The 15,413-nt window shown below is 33.5% G+C and overlaps 1 protein-coding gene across 5 annotated transcripts in view; it reads left to right on the top strand.

Annotated features, from left to right (window-relative positions):
* The window catches only part of LAMA2 (laminin subunit alpha 2), a 531,319-nt gene that overhangs the window by 229,196 nt on the left and 286,710 nt on the right, over positions 1-15,413 (top strand). For all 5 annotated transcript variants that reach the window (XM_046676887.1, XM_046676886.1, XM_046676884.1 and 2 more), the window contains one exon: positions 5,162-5,322. In XM_046676887.1, coding sequence (XP_046532843.1) covers positions 5,162-5,322 — 161 coding nt within the window. The remainder of the gene's footprint in view (positions 1-5,161; positions 5,323-15,413) is intronic.

The raw sequence follows: 15,413 nt of genomic DNA, 5'->3' as shown, positions 1-15,413 counted from the left end.
CAAACAGAAAGGAATCAATGGCCAAAGTAACTCTTTGATGATAAGGACTGAGGAGTTACTTCCAGAAGAGTTTCTTGCCAAGGTTAAGTAGAAAATTCACAGAAGGTATCTGGAACAGTTTCCTTATATATCTAAGAGTGGAGTCTTCTCTTCTTAGGAAAGACTAAAATAAATCATGGCTGCCATATAGGTTTCCCCCCAGTGACTTTCAAATTAAAAGAGAGGCAATATTTCTTTGGCACAGTTTTACCTGCTGTCTTGATAAAACTTTAGGATTATCAATTTAAGGCCTATAGCCTTAAATCTGAAAAGATTAAAAACTTATTTTAATATTCAAATGGTGAATTATTGAGTTAATTTTTCATTTCAAAGGCCCTTATGTTTTTATAGTAATAACTAAATAGCGTTATTTTCTGTAATGTCATTTAACTTTCTCCCATACTTTTAAAATGTTAAGTATATCATTGTTGAAAAAGTGATAAAAAATAGAAAAGTAGAAAAATAAATATACAGTGCTGTGGCAATTCAGCATAAATACTATTATTGACAGTTACAGCACCTAAATAATACATTGCTATATGAGTTACCATAATTTATTTACCCACTCAATTTTATGTAAGATTGTTTCTAGTTTTGATTATTGCAACCAATGCTTTAATGAAGATATTTGAATATAAATATTTTCAATTATCATAAAAATAATACATAGTAAAATGAAAGTTTAACAGTAGGGAAGGGAATAAAATAAATAGCAGTAGTGTCCTCTTCAACCTATTCACCTCAGTTTCATTTTAAAATTTAATCACATTTAGCCTCTTCTCCTGTTAAGTTCTTTTGAAAGAACTTATCTTCTAAATAATATTTTTAGTATTTTTCATCTCCATTAAATATTGCTTTTGACTCTCCGTCTTGAAAGACGAAGAACTCTTTCATTCACACCACCTCCTTCCTTCTCTCCACCATTCATACATTTTTATTATGTATTTCTTCTATGGTATCTTTATCATGTTAAGTAAAAAGCTTAAATCTCTTATTTCATGATCCATTAAATTTAGACTCGATCTTTTGAGGTTCTACTATGCCAGCTGAGAAAAAACCATCCCTACACTCTCCACTGATCTTCCAACCCACTTGAATATGTCTGTCAATTGCATCTTTATCTTTTAAGTGATTGTACAGTTATATTTGGTTCTATACCAATAATTAATTCTTCTAATTTTAAAATTGAAATGCAATAATCAAAATTTATAATATTATAATTAGATATACATTATTCAATATAAACTTGAGTTCCAAAATTGGGCACATACCCATAATATATTTTTATCTTCATGTTTGGTGTGATGTTCTCTTTAGGAAAAAGCCTAAGAGGTAGCCTAATGCTTTGGACTTCCTTAGTCACTATGACTAACCAGAGAGCGAGAAACGATATTCCAGTATCTCATTGGCATTAACCTGATTACTAGAGAAATGATTACCTTTGGTGTAAGGTGTTTTTACCCCATAGATTTGTAAGAGCTCTTTAAATATTAAAAACAATAATAGTATGTCATATTTGTTATGAACAAGTTCCAGAATTTGTTGTGTTTCATTATCGATAAGAATTTTTAATACATGAAACAAATTTTATATAATCACCTATTACAATTCAGATAAACATCTTTAGCTATAATAATGACATTATTCTAAGATTATTATATACATTAGTATTTTTCTATTCAATTTCTTCCATATCTTTATTATTCTAAAGCTCTCCTCTCTCCCAAGATCAGACGAATGTATTTTTCTTAATTTTTCTGATTTTTACTTTATGATACTTAATTTCTTAATCAATCTGAAATTTACTTTAGTATATTTTACAAAGGAACTTTCTATTTTGTTTTTCCCATAGTCTCTTTTAAATTCATCTAATATAGTTAAATTCACATAATTTTTTCTTTAAACTTATTAAATATATTTATTTCTTATTCTGTACCTCCTAGGAGCACTCTCCATTATTTATAGGAGACTGATTCTGCACTTTGATTTTTGTGCTGACTCTTACTCAGTGGGGCGTTTTCTTGTGTATTTCATGATTGTGAATGTGTGTGTGTGTTCTCATGTGTGTATTTCCTAGTTTCTCCTTTCAGGAGCCTTGAGTTTATATAAAGTTCTCTGATATGACCTCCTAACCTGAGGAGTTACCTAGAATTTGTCTTTTGTTCCTTAAAACCATGCTCCATGTCCTAGTCTAGCTAATCAGAATCAGTCAACTCCAGGAAAGACACTAGCTTAAGAGCTAACTTATTCCTTTAGAATGTCATTTTTTTGTAGTTTCTGATCTACAACAATTTCCTTGTCTCATACCAGCACAATCATTCTATCTATCTATCCGTTTCTTTAATTTTATCCTGTATTGTCAGGCATTCTGAACAAGGGTCTTTGGACATCTAATTCACAGTACTTCCTGAAACAGACATTGAGATAGACATGATTATTACATGGAGTACATCTACACTTAGTCCCACTGTCTGGAAATTTTAACATTAGAAGTAAATGTTAACTTTTTGGAATACTTTTACAACCTTTGTTGAAATGATCAGATTTCTTTTCCATTTGACCTATGAACATGTTATGTAAAAAAATCCACTTATGAATATTAAACAATATTTATATTACCAGAATAAAATCTTGTTGGTCATCATGGAAGGTTCTTTTAATGTCCTGTAGGATTCAGTTTGGTGTTTATTTTATTTAGGATTTTGTCATCTGGGTTCATATGTTAAATTGGTTGTGCCAACAGTGCTGCCTTGGCCAATCACTTCATTTCTCTCTGCCTTGGTTTCCTCATCTGTGAAATGGGAAACATAATAGTGCCTACATCATCTTGATGTTTTAAGTATTAAAAGAATTAGCCCATGTGTAGTATTAATGCTAGGTATAATGCCTAGCATAAAATAAGTGCTATTTGTGTGGTAGCTGTTAAGCTTATTTAGGGTAATCTTTGTTAGATTTTGAGATCAAGTTTTTACTTGCTTCATGAACTGAATTATGCGTAGTGCTCTATTTTTTATATGCCCCATAAGAGATTCAAACTTTGAAAACATTTTGTAAAAATTAGCTGTTGCTAAACCATTTTTGCGGTCACTCTTTGATCCTTGGTTCTCTCCTGATATCCTCGACTACTTTTGCTTAAGGTTCTCTTCTTTACTTGCTTTTCCTTTTGTTTATTTTTCAACTCTCCCTTCTTTCCTGTGGAGTTCATTTTGTTTTCTCTGTTTTTTAAAATTTTGTGAATTAAATTTTAATTTATTTACGTTATTTTTTGAAATTAATGGACGTACTTAAGCCTAAAATTTTACTTTTGACTACAGTTTTTCTATATCCTATAATCATTGCTATCTTCCTTTCTCACTGCTGTTGTATTTTATTTAGAAAACTATTTAATCTGCAGTTGAAGTCTTGATTTTTCTCCTTAGGCCAAGAGTTATAAAGGAGAAATATTTATTAATTTTTGGAGTGGTTGAATTTTGCATAAAATTCTATTATCATGTTTGATATTCATACTTAATTTAAACCTAATTTATTGTGGTATTTGTTACAAATATAGAAGTAGTAATTTATGCTTAGAAAACAAGGCTTGGATAATTTCTGCTTTGAGAAATTGGACATTTTGTGGATTAGTTAATAATAAGCTACAATAAATATTTGTATGCCATATGATATATAATTCAACTTTATTAGATTACTCAACTTTTCTGTCTTTTTTTTCTAATTCATCTGTAATATTTAAAGTGGATAGGTTAATGTCATTATCAGCCATTGATTTGTGGACAATTTTTCTTTGATTTCCAGTATCTTTTGTTGTCTCTGTATTTTTGTACTTATAATCAGTGCCGATTTAGAGCATAAGCATAATAACTTAAATTGTATTTTTTAATTATATCTTTATCAATGTGAAATGAGAGCTTGTCTTATAGAATCTATGTTAGTTGAATTCTACTTTGGCCTTTATTAATATTACTACAACTGTTTTTACTTTTCTACATATTTTCCCAAAGTATATTTACATTCTTTTATTTTTAATATTTCTTGTCATTTTGTGTATTTCTTGTGAACATTACATGCACATATTTTTAATAAGGACAGTGAGACTGTTTAACTCATCTGTGTGTGGTCGGTCTGTATGTTTGACACCCTTTCTGTTGTTCTGTTTGACGCTTTCTCACCACAATCTTCCCTTGCTTTTTTTTCCCTTCCTTCCCTTTTTTGAGTGGACTATATTTTACTGACTTGCTCTTATATTTTTTCAGATTTCAAAGGTCAGTAGCTTGTATTCATTAACACTGCATTTTTTCCATTTCTCTAATCGAAGACGAGAATAAATACTGCCTTTTGCATTTCTCTATTTAAAAAGAAAAAGTAAATATAAACTGCTTTCATTTCCCTCCTCTGTTTCTTTTATCCCTAAAATATCCATTCCCATGAACACTCTTCATCTTTATCGTACTTAGTGATGTTGTACTTAGATTATTGTTGTTAAATTTTTAAGTAGTATATTTTTACTCCCAAAGCACTTTTCCATCTTGTGATGGTCTCAGGGGCTTATGAGCCAACAGGCACGCACAGATTTCTGCTTATTTTATTTATTTACTTTTTTGCTGAGGAAGATTTGCCCTGAGCTAACATCTGTTACCAATCTTCCTGTACTTTGTATGTGAGCTGCCACCACAGCATGGCCACTGATGAGTGGTGTAGGTCCACACCCTGGAACCGAATCCTGGCTGCTGAAATGGAGCATGACGAACTTAAGCACTAGGCCACTGGAGCTGACCCTGTGCTTATTTTTAATCCAGTGTTATCAGTCTGAGTTATGGAAATTACTCCTTGATCATTGTGGCAGTTTTTCCATAGCCTTAGTTTTGGTAGATTCTTTGAGATTTTCTCTTTTTTTTTCATTCTCAATATTTTTAAAGATTCTTAGAAGACACCATTGTAGCCAATCATAGCCAGGTTCTAATTAAACCCTACGTCGTTTGGTTTTAACTTTTCTTTATTGACGTCCACCAAGAAACTAAATTTTTTATTAAAGTAGAATGTTAAAGCTTACTATAATTAAAACCTTAGAAACTAAATTACATATTTGTTTTAAAAATGTTGATACTTATCTCTCACCTTTTAGGTCTGGCACCTGGCTCCTGTCACTGCAAGCCTGGCTTCCGAGGGGTGAGCTGCGACCGCTGTGCCCGGGGCTACTTTGGCTATCCAGACTGCAAACCCTGCAACTGCAGTGGGGCAGGGAGCATAAATGAGGACCCTTGTTTTGGAGCCTGTACCTGCAAGGTACGTTGTTTATTCCAGTAAAGTCCCACTGTTAGGACAAAAGGTCATTTTCCTTGGCTTCCCTGTTATATCTGCTGGCACTAAGCAATTATAACTTCTCCTGTAAATATCCACTGTCTGTTCTAGATGTGGCACTCCTATAAGTGTCTTAAGAACCAGGTTCATTGCAGCAAGACACCTGCCATTTGTCTAAAAACCTACAAATGCACAGAAGACAAGTCATCTTAAGAAACTGTCATTTTATAGCAAAAACACTTTTCCCCCATTACCTATCTAGTCTGTTAGTTTAAAAATATATAGCACTAAAAATAGGAACCTTTTAAAACTACTGTACACTCAAATCTACTATCTAATTGCATCTAATTTTTAAAATAATTCTGTCAAGGGCTTCATTCTGGATTTTTTTTTCTTTTTGGTGAGGAAGTTTGGCACAGATATTAGCTCAGCGACAATGTTCTTCAAGCAAAAAGAGGAAGATTGGCAACAGATGTTAGCTCAGGGCTGCCTGCCACAGCATGCTTGAAGAGCAGTGTGTGGGTCCACACGTGGCATCTGAACCCATGAACCCTGGGCCGCCAAAGCGGAGAGCATGAACTTAATTGTTACACCACAGGGCTGACCCCTCATTCTGGATTTTTAAATAATCTTCTGAAGTTTGAACTCAGATACCATATGAGTATACCATATTTGAAAATACTATCTTCATTCTACTGTTTAGTTAACAAAAATGTAAGAAGCCCTAGTGAATTGATTAAAGGCTCAGTATTTCCTCCCAAGAGTACTTTCAGAAATGCAACTTTAGTTGTTGTACACATTCAGCCGATTGCCCATCATGTTATCACCAAGGGCTGCATTACACCTGCAGCTTATGCACGTAGAGGAAACACGGAGGCAGGCACACGTCTAAAATGATAAAACTGATTTCCTTGAGTTATAGGAATCAGTTCCAAAATGTTCAGATCATTGTTAGCTACATTAACTAATAGAATGAACACTGCATTGCAAAATTTAGCATGCCATACTGATGTAAAAATTAATGTTACTAATTTTTTGTCTTTGTTCTCAATCATAGATGGAACCTTATTAAGAATCTTTGCTTTATTAATTCTTTAGCCTTATCTAGGCAGCTACAAATTACATGCTTAGAGTTGTTGTATGTATGCATGTGTATACAAACACTAAAGCATAATAGAAGAAGTAAATATTAGTATTAATGTTAAATGTATATTTACTGGGACAATGATGTCTGAAATATCAGGCTAAATATTATAATAGTTACATAAGAGGTATATGTTTTATCAAGGGTAAGCTGGGTACCTATTCTGAACGACTGAAACAATAAAACACTTGTCTACATAATCAGGTAGTAAGTCCACAATCCACGGTAAAAAGATGTCACAGACCGGAACATGGTAAAATTTCTGGATCTAGTACATTTCATTCCAATATTATTTGAAGTGAAAAATTGCTCCGGTGGACCACGGCAGGGTAGTTGTCTGTGGGAGACGCCTTGTTGAGAGATGCCTCCCCTCTTCATCCTGGATGTCTTTTGGGCAAGGCTACAGGCTCCTAGTACATCTTCTCTAATGTTTAATAAAACGTATCATGTGTGTGCTTTATTTCTTTTCCAAAACTCCACAGCAGAAATCTCTAACCTTTATCACTGTTCAAATAAAGGACAGGCAAAGCTGAACTTAAAATGGAAGCGAAAACTCCCAAGTCTCTAGAATATAGGAAATCAAACTGGGAAAAAAGATAGGGAATGTTTTTAAACACTTATCTTTCATACTGTGCAGATGCTTGGTATTTACAAGGACAGAGTCACCAGTGAGGGAGGGAGGCAGGCCTGGTTTCGTTCAGTGTCTTTGGTAAATATAGTGAGAAAGGCTAGAACAGGAGTAGCCCTTAGCAGAGCTCCGGGGGAAATCTCCTTGAGCTACTGCCTGCCCTGCGTCTGCCTCAGTGTTGTCCCAGGAATGATTACAATCCTAAGAAGAAGCATGCCCCTTACGAAGACTCTGGAAGCTCTACACAATTAAAACACAACAATAACAACAATCACAAAATCATGAGAGAATGAAAAATTAACTAAATAGCCTCACAAAAAAGTTGCACTTCAACTGTGTGCTATTTTAAATAAATGACTATAAGCTCTTACAAACTAAATGTTCTTAGGCTAAAAACTTGCAGAAAACAAGTTTCATTAAGTATCTATGTAATATAAAAAATGACGAATTATATGCATACAGCTAATGAATTATATCACAATATATGTGCATGTAATGTACTGTGATTATGTACCTATAGCCTCCTGTTTATAAGAATAATAAATACCCAGTGTTCCAACAAAATATGCATGCAATTTAAATACTGAAAAGACATTTCCTAAGGTAGAGAGAAATGTGATAGCTCATTATGCTTCACAAAAACGTGATGTGACATAGGTGCATCAGTTGATTACTGAAAACAACGTGGATCAAAAAGCTATTTAACAAGCAAAATTATACTGAGAAGCTAAGATACTTGAGACTTAAATTGAAATAAAATGATATCTGTATAAGAGTTCATCTCTACAATGCATATTAACAAGGAAGCATTTGCACATTTATTCCCTTACACTATAACATAGAACAGTTTTTCATAACTTTCATTAGAAAGAAATATCTTACTTACTGAAGTATGTAGTCCTTTTAAGGAAGCACTTTGTCATGAAGTCTTGGGCCTAAATTTATTTCTACTGTAAATTCTAAGTGACTGACGTCCTGCTAAAATGCCGTACTGAGAAAAGTGGGCGCCACCTTTCCCATTTCTACCATTTCAAATATAAGTATACTGGATAAAACAGAGCAGATAAATTTATAATTGTGTTAATTCAGGAAAGAAAGGAAAATTCCTTGATGTCAGACCAAAGAGGGAACTCTAATTCAAGTTTAAGCTCAAGCGAAACTGAGCAACTAAGGTCATGGGGTTGGGGGTGGAAGGTTGTTCTTAGTCCTGAGACAGAGGTTAAAGTTTGGAGTTGTAATGGCCTCTCTAGGACTTGACACTAGGATTTATACTCACAGAGGAAATTGGAACGGAATTCACTTAAGCACAAACTGTAGAAATGCTCCCTGATAGTGGAACAGGCAGTAGAAAATTCTACCTGCAAGCTGGGAGTGGCAGCTAGAAAATTTCCTCTTTCCCTTGGGGCCCTAGATGAGGGAAAACTGGTGTGCTGTGAGGAATCAAACCCCCAAACCTGTGTGCCACGTGGGAAGGGGGTCAGTTTTTTCTCCCTTTATGTTCTAGAATTCTTCGAGTCAGGCAAATAGTATTCCCAAAGGAAAGAAAGTACAGCCTCAACTGACAATGAGTTCACCATAAAACGGTACATGTACAAAAGGAAAGTAGCTACAAAAGGAAATCAGAAGCCTCAAAAATCAGAATATTTGTACACTAAGAACTAGAAAGAATGGGATAGTCTGAAAGATATTGCGTAAACATAAAAATATGTTAATCATTTTATTATACCATTCATAGAAATAAAAAGATGTAGAAAATGTATAATCATAAAAATATGATTAGAACATAAAAGAATAAAAAAGAAAAGTAGGAAAAAATACAAAATAGAGCCCTATATTAAAATAAAAAAATAAGTGTTTGGAAAAGAAGTCAATGTAACTTAATTATACAATCAAAAAATATATATAGCTGTTAAAATTTAAAATTCAGTGAATGGGTTGAACAAAAGATTAGAAACTGCTGGATAGAGAATCAGAAATACAGATCTGAGGCCATTACCTGTAAATTGACATAGGGAGGTAAAGAAATAAAAATAGGAGATGCGAAGCAGCTGATAGAATGAGATGGCTGATAGAATGATAAAGGTCAACATAAATTTAGCAGGAGTAGCCAAAGAGGAGATTAGATGAAGCTGGGGAGAAACAATATTCAAGGAATAATGAAGGAGAAAAGACTTATGAAGAATTAAAGAAAATTATACATCCTCAGTTTGAAGAATATATAAAAGATATCCACCACCAGGGCTCGTAGTAGAAAATCTGTCCACCAGTCAAGACAGAGAGAAAAATATTAAAACTAGAGACAAATATTAGATTATTATGTCTATCACTCACAGCCCAACTTCACTGAAAGAGCTGTTCAATGAAGTATACACTCGGTAAGAAGAATATTGAAGCTGGAGTTCTACCAGATTACAGAATATAAGACTCAGTCTATAAAAAGCAATAGCATTTCTATACCAGTGATAACTGATTAGAAAATGTAATGAAAATATTTAGAATAACAACAAAAACTCTGATATCCAGAAATAAATATTTTAAAGTGGAGATAATTTTTTAGAAGATTATTGAACATAAAATAAAATTTTAAATGAAGAGATAGCTGATAAAACCAGTTGCTGGGAAAATCTGGAGAAATGGAAATGTTTTCCACTGCTGTTATTAGATTGAATTAGCCCCACAATCTTAGGAGGGCAACATGGCATCATTCAGTGTCATTCAGATGTTGGAACCCTGATAGTCAGCAACCCCACATCTAGACATTTACCCTAAAGAAACTCGTACAAGATATAGAAAGAAGTATATGAAAGGTGTTCAATGTAGACTTACTTGTTATAATGAAAATTAAAAAATCTAAATATTCATAAATCAGTAAGAAAAATAAAGTGTAGTATATTCCCGTAGTCTGATACAAGAAATAGTTCAAGTGAGTGGAATAGGCCCACGTGTATAAACATTGATAAATTTCAGAAACTTCAAGCAAAGTGAAGAAAACAAATGCCATAATATTATCATTTATGTAAAGTTATGAAACATGAAACAATTTTATATTGTGTGGATACACATACATAAATTTTAAAATTTTGAATATACTGATATGTGTACTAGTTTCAGAATAGTAGTTAACTCTCGAGAAAGAGGGAAGGGACGAGAATGGAAGTGAAGTGAGATCCAGGTGTGCCTAAGTATTATTCCTTTAAAAATATATCTGAAACACACAAGAAAAAATGTTAACGTTTTTTACCTCTAGGTTGTGAGTAATAGACAGTTGTCATATTATATGTACTTTTATGGTGCTTTAAAATAATTCCAAATTTAAAATTTCTTTAATTGAAGGAACAATTTCCTGATTTAAAAAGAGGTAACTAACATTCTTAATACAATATCAACTACTATCATCTTTACCCAAAAGATTTTCTGTTATATCCTTGTCTAGACAATGATATTAATGAACATCATCCTCATTATATTTTAAAATATGAAAGCAATACTAGCTCAAGACACAAAAATATTTACTAATTTTTTTGTTATTGCGAATCTTTATCTTCTTGTGAATTGTAAGAGGCAAGCCAATTACAAATGTATGACAAGTCAATCGAATGTAAATTCTATTCTGACTCTTGGTATATATTTTAAGTTTCACATACTAGAAATTGGCTCTTGAAATTGGGTGTCATGTTAACCATTCAAAGTCAGTTGGATTGCAAGCTCTGATCAATAATATAAATTGACGTTGATCTAGGTAGGAACGAGTGCTTTTATTTTTAATGAAGTCTGAAAATAGAAAGATGAATAGCAAAGTAAAAGACCAGAAATCAAATTCTGTGTTTTCGTCTTGTTTTGCTTTGGGTTTTTTATTTCCCTTTGCATTAAGTCTTTATTGGCCCACAAGATTATGTGATCTGACCTTGGCTTAACGCTCCAGAATGTTCTTGAGCTTCAGGCACTATCTTCCAGCCTTGCTTAAATTCCTTGAGTCACCAAGCTCTTTCTAACTCTGGAATTTTACAGATTCTATTCAGACTCCTGGGAAAACCTCACCTCTGGCCCTCTCTCTTTGCTGAGCTAGGCATTTTTCAAGGCACAGCTCCACTTTCTCAGCAAAGCTCTCCTGAATCCCCCAATATAAATCATTCTCCTGCCATGATAAACTTGTTAACACCTTTTTCTTTTCTTTTATGATCTTTTCACAATTTATAATCCTGTTTAATGTCTATCTCACCTCAGTGATGACATGGATCCTATATGTTTTCTTCAGCATTGAACAATAAGAAGATAATATATGACTCATACATGAAAAAGAATGAAGGAAGAAAACTAAAAATTGTGAAGCTTTGACAGTTGCTTAAACTGTCTGATTCGCATTTCTTAATTTGTAAAGTGATGATATTAAATCTTTCTTGCCTAACTCTCAATAGGTGTAATTATAAGCTTGAAGCCTTGTGCAAATGTAAAGTATAATCATAAATCCCTGATGGATTACTTTTTTTTGTTTATCTATATTGCTGTTTTACTAGTAGAGATACGTTTCCACCCTTTTCCCCGATAGGATCTTTATGGCGTGTGCTAACATTTTTATTGGTTTTGGATTTTCCTCCTCTATTCCACTTATGTACAGGAATGATCACCTCATTAGCTTGTTAGGCTTGACCTTTGGGCATTTCTACAAAACACATTCATCTTATGTATTTGATCTCGAGTCTAAATTACAGATGGACAATTTTTAGCATAAAAAGTGTGGGCAGGAATTTGTCTACTGCAACAGCTACAGTTCAAAAATATTATGTTAATGAATTTTTTAATATTGAAAGCTAAGCTTATGAAAAGTGAGAACTAATTTTCTTTTATTTCCTTCTCTGTCTTTCTAACCCACCAACTATTTAATTTTTAGCCTTGGAACAGTATGCTCAACAAATACTGCTAATTAGCTAATCATCCTTCGTTTGGTAACTTCTTTTAATGCTAGGATGCATTAGATTGAAGGCTGTAAGAGAGGAAAATCAGTACTTGACTACAAACACCCCAAAAAACAAACATGACTGTGAAATTTCTGAAGCAATTATCAGAAAAAATAACTTAAATGTCACTGGAGATATCCCTGGTAACTTCGTCAATAGAATTCCCGGTTGACTAACAGTCACAGTTAAACACGTCCTCCTGACGTTGTACCTAATTTATCAGGAGTGGCTTCATGAGAGAGAATACAGGGAAGTTGCTGTGGCTCTATTTCTCCAGAGAAAAACTGTACTGAGGAAACTATAGCAAAAAGGAAATTGATGTCGACTCAACGGTGTCTGACGTCAAGAAAAAAAGACACTAGTAAGATCTTTCTAATTCAACTTTGTTTTTAGGGGAAAAGAATACCAAAGAAAAATAAACGGCAGCCATTAAAAGTTTCTTTGCAGAAGAGGCCACGACATAGCTAATTAGATACTCAGCTAAATGTGTTCAACGGAAATACGTTCCTCCCTAAGGGGATGAAAATTTGTTCTTGAGGGACAAATATATCATATTCATTTTATGTATAAGGCAAACATCCACACAATGCATCTGTACATACAGTATATCTATTATATTGAATTTATGGTGGGGATGATTATGAAAAAAATGACTGAAGAGGCTCCTTAGGAGCATGATAAGGAAAAATAGATTGAGAACCACTGATCTAAAGTGAAATGACACTTGTATTATCATAATATGTAAGAGAATAGAAATAGTATATGGATTAATAATTTACAATGGAGAGATAATTGACGATTAGTTGCTATTTAATTTTTGTTAATACAACCAATTAGAATAATGTTTTAGGAACAAAGTATATTATTTGGTTTTAAGAAAATATAGTGATATAAAAGAATATTAATCTCTAGAGTGGAAGTCTAGAGCATTCCGCACATTACCTATTTCATAGGCTTAGGTGTGAAAATGACCCTTAAATTTGTAAGTTAGAAAGAATCAATAACGGACTTTAAATAAGTAAAATGTTAAAATGAATTTACTGGATTGACAAGAGCTGCTCAATCTACATACTGAGAGAGAGAATAGATTAGACCTCACTTTGTTTAGACAAATGGTTATAATTTCTAAAAAATTATTAAATTACAGGTTAAAAACTCTTTTTAAAGTTTATCAGTACCAAAATGTGATAGAAATAATAGCTAAAGGAGAGAGAAATCTCATAATGACTAAAATAGCATTTAGGCTGGAAATTGCAAATTTTCGCCATCATTGTTAGATATTTAGGATCAATTATATTCACATCTGTGCTTTAGAAATTGAGTTGGATGGTGAGAAAGTATAAGGTTTGATCTCTGCATTCGAAGACCTTCATAATACAAATGTCAAGAAAAGAACAAAATGTTGGTTTTACTGTTTGCATTTATTTTAATAAATAACTCTTAGTAGGCATTCTTACATCTAAAAACATTTCAATTGGAGAAGACAGTGCCACAGTAACCTGTTTTAATCCTATCAGGAAAACCTGATATACATCTTTTTCTCTCAGACCTTTGGCTTTTCTGTCTTGTATTTTCTTCATGGGGATGGAGGACTGGTGATAAGTTCGGTGTTAGACCCACAGCATGTACTCAGCACCCATCTTGGGGCAGTGACTTCTACCTTGAATTATACTTATGTGTTCACTCTCTTACTTCCTTTGATAACAATCCTCTTGAGGGCATTTTTATATTCCCTCTGGCATCTTGTATAATGCCTTGTATGTAATATCTCAGCTATGAATTGATGAATAAATAATAGTAGAGAATAAAGGAACAGTGAGATAATGTAAGAACATTTATTAATAATTTGATATTGATAGCAAAGAATATTAAATTTCTCAAAGTACTTCCACAAATTCCTCTGCTTTAGAGGGTTCACTCTCAAGCTGAGAATCAAAAAAATTAAGTACTGGACCATTCATAGCAAGAGGATCTTCCAAGAATGAAACAGGAATACATTGAAGGGCTGCTTCGTGGATGACAGTGGTTGAGTCACAGAGAAATTTTGAAAAACCAGTTATGCACTTGGGAACCCATAAAAAGAACTGAGATCCAAGCTGCCAAGATCATGTATATTAGCAAACTTCTAGAAGGTGGGGAACTTTTATGTCTTTGAGGTGCTATAAAAGTCCTGGAACACTATGCTACTCTGTTTGAATTTTGCCATGCTAAAATATCTAAAATATATTAAATGTCAAACTGAAAAATTCTCTAGTAATCACTGTTTTAAAACTAATATTTTTTAAATAAAACTTTGGAAATACAATCCTTAAGCAAGAAATTACTCAGATATGTACTTAAATATGTATTTTCTCAAGGGAGGTTGGAAAAGGAAGTAGAACATGATATAACTAATTCTCTCCATGTTGAGACTTGTCCAGAAAGCTGAGTCTAGCAAGCTAAAAATATTTTCTTCCTAATCCTTTATCTTCTTGCCAGCCTCAAAAGGTCCTATAACTAGGCCATAAGGAAGATGTATAAGTAGGTTCTATAGCCACCATATTTACTATTTAGTTGTGGCTTAATCTTTGTCTGTGGTAGAGCCTGAGGAAAATCAGAACCAAGCACTTTTCAACTGAATGAATCCAGCTCAATCTGATTAGGAGCTACCATGCACTAAAGAAAAAGAATGGTATAGACTCGGGAGTAAAGAAGTAGGAGTCTTGAAACTTAAAGTTGTGGTGTTAAGCTGACATGATGTGCAATCTTATGTAAGGTCTATGCAAACATTGTAAGAGTTGAAAATTATTTGTGAAGAGGGTCGAAGTGAATTGGGCCCAGGGAGATAGAATAGGATAAGCTTGAGAACCTATAACAGAGTCTAAAATATTTTGACTCAAAGATTTGTGACAATAAACAAAGCAGAACTATCACTTGGCTAACCTGTTTGTATAGGTGTAGACATCCTATCATCATTCCCATAGTGTGTTGGATGTCCCTAAGACTACCCTCATTTTCACTGATTTACTGGAAGGACTCACGGACCCAGTAGAGCTGTTATACTCATGTTTGTGGTTTATTCTAGTGAAAGGATACAGATTAAAATTAGCAATGACAAAAGGTGCACAAGGAAGAGTCCAGGAGAGACCAAGTGCAAGCTTCCACTTATCCTCTCCCAGTAGAATCATGCCGATACCACTTAATTCTCCCAGCAACAATGTGTAACAACATGTATGACGTATTGCCAACCAGGGAAGCTCACCAAAGTCTTGAGTCCAGGGTTTTTACTGGGGGTCAGTCATGGAGATATGGAGAACCCTATGACTGACCTTAACCACTCAGTCTCCAGTACCCCCAGAGGCGACACTGA

The sequence above is a fragment of the Equus quagga genome, chromosome 11 (genome assembly GCF_021613505.1).
Source record: "Equus quagga isolate Etosha38 chromosome 11, UCLA_HA_Equagga_1.0, whole genome shotgun sequence".
NCBI classification, from domain to species: Eukaryota; Metazoa; Chordata; class Mammalia; order Perissodactyla; family Equidae; genus Equus; species Equus quagga.
The sequence above is the reverse complement of the archived record's forward strand: the minus strand, read 5'-3'. Positions and strand labels throughout refer to the sequence as shown.